This window comes from Rhamphochromis longiceps, linkage group LG3 (assembly GCF_057381845.1).
Source record: "Rhamphochromis longiceps isolate RC_006_pf linkage group LG3, R_longiceps_female_GT1.1, whole genome shotgun sequence".
Taxonomy (NCBI): Eukaryota; Metazoa; Chordata; class Actinopteri; order Cichliformes; family Cichlidae; genus Rhamphochromis; species Rhamphochromis longiceps.
In genome coordinates this window covers 39,210,396-39,219,694 of record NC_140559.1, presented here as the reverse complement: position 1 = coordinate 39,219,694, position 9,299 = coordinate 39,210,396, and the positions used below count along the sequence as shown (strand labels likewise).

General features: G+C 44.0%; 2 protein-coding genes and 1 long non-coding RNA gene across 3 annotated transcripts in view; 2 read left to right on the top strand and 1 right to left on the bottom strand.

Moving 5' to 3' along the window:
• Window positions 1–757: 757 nt before the first annotated feature.
• LOC146674578 (uncharacterized) lies at window positions 758–2,115 on the bottom strand. The gene is made up of 3 exons (XR_014909473.1): window positions 1,952–2,115; window positions 1,799–1,874; window positions 758–958 (listed from the first exon to the last, which is right to left on the bottom strand). It is a non-coding gene; the product is annotated as an uncharacterized LOC146674578 (long non-coding RNA).
• Window positions 2,116–2,157: 42 nt separating this feature from the next.
• LOC146674577 (tripartite motif-containing protein 16-like) lies at window positions 2,158–9,281 on the top strand. Its single transcript, XM_085397150.1, has 8 exons — window positions 2,158–2,244; window positions 2,667–2,944; window positions 4,117–4,491; window positions 4,589–4,684; window positions 4,962–5,195; window positions 7,688–7,850; window positions 7,940–7,999; window positions 8,097–9,281. The coding sequence occupies exons 2-8, from the start codon at window positions 2,705–2,707 to the stop codon at window positions 8,621–8,623; spliced, it is 1,695 nt and encodes a 564-aa protein (XP_085253276.1). The 5' UTR covers window positions 2,158–2,244; window positions 2,667–2,704; the 3' UTR covers window positions 8,624–9,281.
• Window positions 2,204–9,299, top strand: part of LOC146674572 (tripartite motif-containing protein 16-like) — a 57,851-nt gene continuing 50,755 nt past the window's right edge. The window contains exon 1 of the mRNA XM_085397148.1: window positions 2,204–2,304. The gene's annotated coding sequence lies outside the window, so the exon portion shown is untranslated. The remainder of the gene's footprint in view (window positions 2,305–9,299) is intronic.

The following is a 9,299-nucleotide window of genomic DNA, read 5'->3' as shown; positions in this document are numbered from 1 at the left end:
GGAGTTGATAGTGGACTTCCGGAGGTGCAGAGAAGTACACACCCCCATCACCATCAACGGCGCTGCTGTGGAGAGAGTGAGCAGCTTCCGGTTCCTTGGGGTACATCTGGCTGAGGATCTTACATGGTCAGTACACATAAACAAAACAGTGAAGAAGGCGCAACAGCGTCTCTTCTTTCTCAGGAGACTGAAAAGATTCGGCATGAGCCCCCGCATCCTCAGGACCTTCTATCACTGTGCCATTGAGAGCATCCTCACTGGATGCATCACCACCTGGTATGGCAACAGCACCGCCTACAACCGCAAAGCTCTCCAGCGAGTAGTGCGGTGCTCTGAATGGATAATTGGAGGTGAGCTTCCCTCCCTCCAAGACATCTACAGGAAGCGGTGCCTGAGGAAAGCGGGGAGGATCATCAAGGACTCCAGTCACCCCAGCCATAAACTGTTCAGACTGCTTCCATCAGGAAGGAGGTTCTGCAGCATCCGGTCCCGTACCAGCAGACTGAGAGACAGCTTTTTCCATCAGGCCATCAGACTGCTGAACACTTCATAGACACCTCAGCTTCACTACTGGAACTTCAACATTATGCACTCCATACTGTACAGTAATGCCACTGTTTTGCACATGTCTCAACTCTGTATATTTTTATATATTTTATTTATTGTTATCTACTGTTCTGATCTTATCTACTGTTTTTTTAATCAATTTTAAATCATGCTTTTTATTGTTTTTGTTTTTTAATGTCTCTGTAAAGCACTTTGAATCACCTTGTTGTTGAATTGTGCTATATAAATAAACTTGCCTTGCCAGTGTGCGATGGCCGAACCTGTTTCTTTTCGTGGAGATAATTTCTCCTGCCTTAAAGAAAATCTCCTTACATGGAATAGAAGAGGCTGGAGTCCACAGAAACTGTAGAGAAGCAGGTATACGGTCTTCCTGGGTTCCACAAACTGTCAGCTAAAGAGAATAAATAAATTAAATTGCTGCACATTTTGCAGAATAACATTGTTACGTGTCTGCAGCCTGTATGTTTTCTTTCTCTCTCCTTTTGTTTTCCATTCCCTTAGGTACACAGACTGCAGGCTGGTGTCAATTTGGGGATCTCCAGCTAATTAGAGGAAGGAGGCTTTGATTGGACAAACCAGGAGTGCACACCTTGATAACGAGACTCACGTGTGGCTCTTTTCCTTCCATGCTTTGAATTGTTTGGCACATGTGTAAAGCTGTTCTGGTGTATTTCCTTTGTTTCATGGTTGTGGTGGGAGTAAAGTGGACTAGGTAAGTTTGGGGACCCCATACACTTATTCACGTAGAGTCCTCTTTTGTTAAAAACACTAGGTAAGTAGGTTGGTGCCACCTGTGTAATTTTGAGCTTGTTTTGAGTTGAGGATTAGGGTCTTTTCCCCCTGTTTTTGTTTTTCTAGGATAATAGCTCAGTTAAGTTTTGGTTTTGTCTTTTTGGTGGGTTTTTTTGGCACAACATAACTGTCCCTTTCTCCCCCACATTTGTTGTTTGAATTTGGGTTATTTGTTTTGTGAGAACGCTGCCATTAAACTTTCTGTTTAGAACACCTGTACCGAGTTCCCAGAGTAGTGTTATCCCCTCCTGCCCTCGAGGAGATGTAAAAACATTTTAAGATTATTTTAAAAATAAAATATTTTTGTATAATATCAAATGTAAAGACTCAAATGGAAGTTATTTAATGATATTTATATTATGAAATGCAGGTTTTTGACATTTTAAGATTTTTACATTTTTCAGATAAAAATAAACACGCACAAAGCTCGAAAACTCACCCGACTGACCAAAATCGACTCAAAATAAAATACTCCCACGTAACAGAACCTCCTCTCTTCCTCGCTGGCTCCATATCTGTAGGTAGAAAAATCAGTGGTTTGCTATCTGTCACCATCAAAACACTCCACAAATCCCACGAATGTTTCACTTACTTATAAACCAATGAATCAGGTACCGAAGCAGTTAGGTTCTAAATGAAGCTTCAGACGTCACTGATCACGTGACTCTGACCAAACGAATCAAGTTTCGACACAATGCTTCTGAAGCAGTGTGGTGGTTTTTTTTTTTTTTTTTTTTTTTTTTATTTATTTATTTATTTATTTATTTATTTATTTATTTATTTATTTATTTATTTATTTTTTGGACACACTCCCCAGAGCGTCAGCTTTAAGTGGGCCGTCACTACTTCGAAGCTTCGACACACAGGACATATCACTACTCACAGGTGAATTGCAGTATCCGTGACTATTTGCGGTGCCTTTCATTGGATTGCACTTTTGAATTGGTGGGTCTCAAATTACAGCTAGGGTTTTAGTTGAACATGTACTCAAGAGGATCAGGGCCACTGGGGCAAAAAATGTGTATCGGAATTAATGGGTAAAAAAGTAAGGTAAAAGTGAAAAAGGTATTAATCTTTTTCTTTTTTTTCCGGAATAGCAAAATGACTTGGCAACCAAATTTGTCCGTCTAGTTCACATAGTCTGCTGTCGAACCTCGTATTTTCATTTTTGTATTGTTTCCGTAATCTGCAGTTCAGCGGTTTCATCTGCTAGTTCGTAACTCCCACAGTATGTGAATTGTACAGTAATGATGAGTCGGAAACGCGCGGATTTTGAAGCCCCGCCTCATGCTTCGCCGCTTTTTCAGAGAAAACGAGAAGTGTTCTTCGCGTGGATTTCATCCAAATGGCAGAGAAGTGGCAGCCGCAGTGTGGCGTCGAGTTGGAGCCGAATCAGTTTTACTGCTCGGTATGTCTGGACCTGCTCAAAGATCCCGTCACCATCCAGTGTGGACACACTTACTGCAGAAGCTGTATCGAGGGATGCTGGGACCAGGAAAAGGAGAAGGGAACGTACAGCTGTCCTCAGTGTAGGGAGGCCTTCAGCCCAAGGCCTGTCCTCGGGAGGAACAACATGCTGGCTGAGGTGATGCATCCACGGTGCCGTTTTTTGAAAATAAATAAATAAAATTACCATTTATTTGGGGTAGCTAGTTAACTAAAGTTAAAATATTCAGAGCTCAGAGAAATACTTATTGAGAAATATTTTTCTTTTTCTAAATTATTCTTTCTGATATTATCGTTATCCAATTTCTAGTTTGTTTTCATTTACAACATTTATAAACAGATTTTCATTAATGGTGTGGTGGTTTGCTTGGTTTGATTCTAGTCTGAGACACATCCCTTTGGGTTGAGTCAGGAAGGGCAGCTGGTATAAGTGAGTACAGTGAGTACATTGTTATGTTTAAGAAACCAGTTTGAGATGATTTGAGCTTTGAGATGGTGTGTTAGCCTGCTGGAAGTAGCCATCAGTAGATGACATGCTGCGGTCATAAAAGGATGGACATGGTAGGCAACAATACTTTGGTAGACTGTGGTGTTTCGGTGATGCTGTGTTTGGACTGGGGGAGGCAAAGTGTGCTAGAGGATATCGCCTCTACAGCATTCTAACACAAACCGGAACTGATGCAAAGCAGGATGGATCCATGCTCTTATATTGTTCATGCCAAAGTTGCAGGAGAAATGTGTTCTTCAGAACCAGCGACAATCTTCTTCAGTAGTCTAATTTTAGTGAGCGTGTGTGAATTCTGGCCTGAGTTGTGTGTTCTTTGCTGTGGAAGTGGCTGTTGCAGATCATCTGGTCAGTTTGAAGTTCAGCAGGTGATCTTGACCATGTCTACATGCCTAAACGCAGCGAGTTGCTGCCATGTGTTTAGTTAATTAGATATTTGTGTTGAAACGAGCAGATGAACAGATGCACCTCATAAAGTGTCCAGTAATCATAATTTTATATTTTCTTTGGCATGTCATTAGATTTTCTTGTGGGTGTTTGCATTGTCTGCTCTTGTTACCCCTAAAATACTTAAATGAATTATATTATCATCATAGCACATGCTTTCTAAATGATAGTGCTGTCTTAAAATAAATAACAGATTTTTTTTATAGTTTTAATTTGTATAGTTATAAAGGCTAATGGAAGGTATATTTGCTATTTGTGGACTTAATTGGGATGCTTTTGCTGACTTCATCCTCTTTCCGTTCTAGTTTGATTCTGTTTGTTGTGCAAAACCTTTGACCGCTTTTATTTGATCACTGTAGGTTGTAGAGAAGCTGAAGAGGACAGTAACCCAACAGGCCCGTCCAGCTTCTTCTCTTGCTCCTGCAGGACCAACAGACATTGCCTGTGATTTCTGTTGTGGGACCAAAAGAAACAAAGCCAGCATGTCTTGCCTGACCTGCTTGGCATCGTACTGTCCTGCTCATCTTGAGCCTCACCACAGTTTTCCTGTGCTGAAGCTTCACCAGCTGGTGTCTGCTACAGTGCCACTTAAGGAAAAAATATGTGCGAAGCACAACAAGCTGATGGAGGTTTACTGTAAGACTGATCGAAGGTGTATCTGCTATTTGTGCACCTTGGACGATCACAGGCGCCACTCAACAGTGTCAGCTGCAGCAGAAAGAGCTGATAAACAGGTAGAGACAAAAAGCCAATGTAAATCTGGAGAGTGGTTGAATTTTACTCCTGTGACTGAAATATTCACAATGACACATTGGTGGTTGCTTCTTACAGGTAAAACTTGGTGAGATCCAGAGTGCAGTCAAGCGGAGATTCCAGGAGAGACAAGAGGAGCTGAATGAGCTGGTCCAAGCTGTGAAGGACTTTGAGGTGTGGAAATAAGACTGGAAAACATGTTTCTGCTCTGACCACAGCAGTGTCTTTTGTACAGGTTCTGACATCTGGCAGTGAGAGCTGATAAGCATGACGGTCTGTAATTGCAACACGTATTCCTGCATTTTGGTGTATTTAATACACTGGTTACGTTTGTTTGAATTTATTTTTTATTCATGTTTATTTGCCAGGAGCAAAGTGAATTCAGAAAACTTTCTGATATGTTATGTTATGTTTTTAAACTGAACCTTCTTTATACATTATATATAAACAGATTTGTTGTCAGACTGCTGTGAAGTCCAGTGACGAGCTCTTTGACGAGCTGATCTCCTCCATCCAAAACAAACGTGCTTTAATAAAGGAGTTGATTGAAACTCGGCAGAAAACTGCAATAGCTGAGGCAGAAGATCTGCAGATGCAGCTGAAGGAGGAGATAGCCAAGCTGAGGAGAAGAGATGATGACCTGGAGCAGCTTTCTCACACAGCTGACCATATTCATTTCATTCAGGTAAAAAGTTGTGTGTTCTCAACCTACCCATCTTTCTTTTTATAATTGTCACCTAACACACTGTAGCTGTGTCCAAAAATGTCGGCTGCATCCTTCGGAGGACCCGGCCTTCGCGGTCTACGTGGGCCGGGTCCTTCAAAGGCCGGAAGTGCGAGGCTGTGAAATGGGACGGTCTAGCCTTCTGATTAGCGTCACCGCTGTCTCGGTGGAGTTTAATAAACTTGGCCGTCTGCTCCTTGCTATCTAAAATATAACAGGACACTGCCGTAAATTCTCGACAGTCTCACGCTTCTGTTTAATCAGTTTTCTTTTCAACGTTTATTCAGCTGTGTGAGGAACCCACCCGATGGATTAATAAAGTTTTATTTAATCTAATAACTTTGATCTCAGCCAAACCGATTTACTCCGGAACAAATAAAACACAGATAAAAGGCAAACAATTACATTTTTAAGTTATCCAAGTGACTTATATCATGTTTAACCTGAGTAGCAAAAGAGCGGGGATCTGAAAACGATGAAGCTGGGAGTCCATTGCTCTCGCCTGCTGGAGTGACCATTGAACCCCACGGCTTGCTATCGAACTGGTGGGTAACAGACGTCTCCGAAAACGTCGGCACGCTTTTGCAAATATGGGATGGCTTGATAAACCAAGCAGATATTTGAAGTTTACACAGCTACTTTCTCGCCTGAAAATATGTTATTTTCAGGCGAGAAAGCATACCTGTGTGGATCAGCGCGCTTGTATTCAAATGGTTTCCACATGTAATGGTCTGCAAGAGGATGTAGAGAGCCATAGCCCCGTCCCCCAGGGCATGAAGCAGGCATGGAGGAGATCCAGGCCCCAGACATCCAGAGGCCCCAGAGTGCGAGAGCCCAAGGAGGACCACCGGAGGGGCATCCGTGCCACCCTCATGGGAAGGACTGAGGATCCCCAGACAAGGCGTCACCCAGTAGCCACCGAGCAGAAGCTAGAGGGGGCTGCACCGGCATGCCCGCCGGCTCTGCCGGCAGCCAGCTGTGCCAGAGTGAACCGAACCGCAGGCCCGAGGGCCCCCCGCACCCCAGAGGAGGCCTGACTGAACAACAGGCTCCGGGCCCCGCCAGGTAGCCACCGGGAGTGAGCTGGTACATACCTGAGCGCCCAGCCCCGGACACCAAGAACCACCTATTCACCGACCCCTGAGGGCATCAGTCACCGCAGGGAGTGTGGTGAGGGGAGATAGGCCTTGGAGGGCCTGGGAGTTCCCAGAGAGGTGGAGTCTAAGACCCGACCTGACATTTAGACACAAACAGGCACACACAGACACAAACATGCATTCCCACCCTCATGCACACATATACAAACACTCAGTACTCACCCAACATAAGGATTGACATAAATGGACATGTACACACAATCACACTCCCCAAACATACTCTATACCCCGGGTCCAGGTACCCTCGCCCCCAGAGGGGGAAACAGAACCCAGACCCAAGAGATGTTACCTTTCCCCCCGGGGTGGAGGCAAGCAGACCGTCCCAGGCTCCGCAGCAGCAGGGAGGCCAATCGGACAGCCAACATCTCCTCCCAGCCCCCCCGCCCCGATGGCTAGCAGAGAACGGGGGTGTGTGAAGACCCCATACCTCCCTCCTCCCGCTCATGTGTAGTGTTGCTGCGTGTTGTTCTAAAGTGCATTTAAAACAAGGGAGAGCATGGTGCTGCTGCCAGAGAGCAGCAGGTGTTAGCACGGCCCCTCCCGAGAACCCTCAATGTCTATATGGATTTAAAATTGAGAGGTGGGCACCAGCGCCAGAGGTAGGTTTGAGTACACAGACCGTCCACTGGACGCCGTTAACGTGCCCACCCTCAAGGCCCTATATATGTGTGTGTGTGTGTGTGTGTGTGTGTGTGTTATGAGAGTGTAAGTAATGTGGATGTCTAAGTTGTGAGATAAAATTGAGGCACAGGTGGCCAGAATGGGACAGAGGGGGGGGGGGGGGGAAATGTCTCCCCTGCACCCTTGTGACACACCCGCACCCCAAGGCCCTACCTGTGTGGGTGAGTGTGGTGGAGTGGGAAGAGGGAAGTAGCTGGGGATGGGGAGGAAAAGGAGGGAGGGGAGGATGCCCTTTTGTCATGCGCATTTGTCAGCCGCATTTGAAGGAGTCAACGAATTGGGACAGCCTTCGTCGCCTGGCTGTGACGTAATCGGCCTTCAAATGCGGCCTCCAGAGGATGCAGCCAACGTTTTGGGACACAGCTTCTATTATTTCATTTCAGTATGACACAATCATCATCTATAGCTGCAAGACACAAGTATTAGAAAAGTCTTCTAGGGAACATTACAGCCAAGCTTTAATTTTTGTGAAAGCCACTGCCTGATTTGCACTACTTTGGAATGTTGTGTGCCTCGTATATGGAAAGATATAAACATAATGAATTGAGACAGAATGTTCCATGTAACATGCAGTTAATATGCTTTTTCTGTTCTGACTTGTCATTTTTCCTCTAGATCTTCCAGTCTCTCTCAATCTCATGTGAATCGCCAGACCTGCCAACAGGCGCTGTTGTTCGTCCTAAACGTTCAATGGAAGCGGTGACTGACTATGTGTCTGACCTGGCAGATGACATGAAGGATCTCTTGGAGACCATATGGCCCAAAATCTCTGCCACAGGTGGCTGAAGGAAATATTAAATAAGCTGAGTACCAGTTCCTCTGTTGTCTGTTACATTTTATATATAAATATATATTTTCCCCTGTTAGTGTCTGTTACAGATGTTGTGCTGCCACCTGTGCCAAAGACCAGGGAAGAGTTTTTGCACTGTAAGTAAAACACTTAATACAGATCAGTATATCAAAGCAGTAATCACTTGCTAAATACTAGAAGGCTGATGATATTCCTGGTTTGCTTGTCTATCAGATCACTGTCCTCTAACACTGGATCCCAACTCGGTCAACAACTGCTTTGCCATTTCACAAGAATCTAAACGAGTGACGAGTGACTCCAAAGAGAAATATTATTTATCTCACTTGGACAGGTTTGGAGGTGTGAAGCAGGTGCTGTGCAGAGAGGGTTTAACAGGGCGGTGCTATTGGGAGGTCAGTTGGAGTGGTGGCGCCTGGTCATTGGCAGCATCTTACAAAAACATCAGCCGGAAATTATCTGAGTCAGAATTTGGGAAGAATGACAAGTCCTGGTGTTTGGAGTGCTCTGCAGATGGTTATACTTTCAGACATAACTCAGTAACCAAGGCGGTGTCAGGTCCTCGTACCTCTCAGATTGGAGTGTACCTGGATTACAGGTCAGGTACTCTGTCGTTTTACTGCATCTCTGACACCATGACTCTGCTTCACAAAGTGTGCACAGTATTTACTCAGCCTCTCTATCCTGGCCTTGGGCTGAAGGAAGGAAGCTCTGGCTGTTATGCAGAAGTGAAGAAGTTGTGATGCCAACTTTTTCACCTCTACCATGTTGATTAATGTCTTTCAAGACCTAAAATAAGCAGTGAAGAAACCTGTGAGCACATCAAACTTGTTTGACACTTATTTGCTAAATACTGAATGACTCGCACTGTTTGGATGTGGATAGATGTACCAGGTGCCCCACTGTGACAAAGGACATTGGAAGATTTTGTTGCTCTAATTAATCTATGCTTAACAGTTGTTTGTTTTTTGTTTGCTTGTTAGTGTTATTGAGTTTAAATGGACTTTTTCACTTGCATGTACTTCATTGTTTTCTTTCCATTTTACTTCTTTAATTTCTGGGGGGGGGGGATAAAGTTGACAACATACTGCGCACAGGGCTTATTGTACTAATGATGAATGGGTTCAGATGAAGTCAGCTTTGCAGTCAGCTATAGCTACATTGATGCTGTATTGAACTATGACCAAAGTCTAGAAGATGGGAAAGCAGGATAAAGGTTAGTGTGGCTTTTGTGACACTTTTCCAAAGGTACTGCACTCATTTCTCTAAGGTTTGCCAAATTAATGGTTCTGTATTTTTAATTTAACTGTTTTTAGACTGCTTTCATAGGATTCCTTTCCTGTTTATCTGAGGTTGTGCTAAAAATAAATCAATAAATAAAAATGATTGCCAATATTTAAACTGTTGTGAATGACTTGT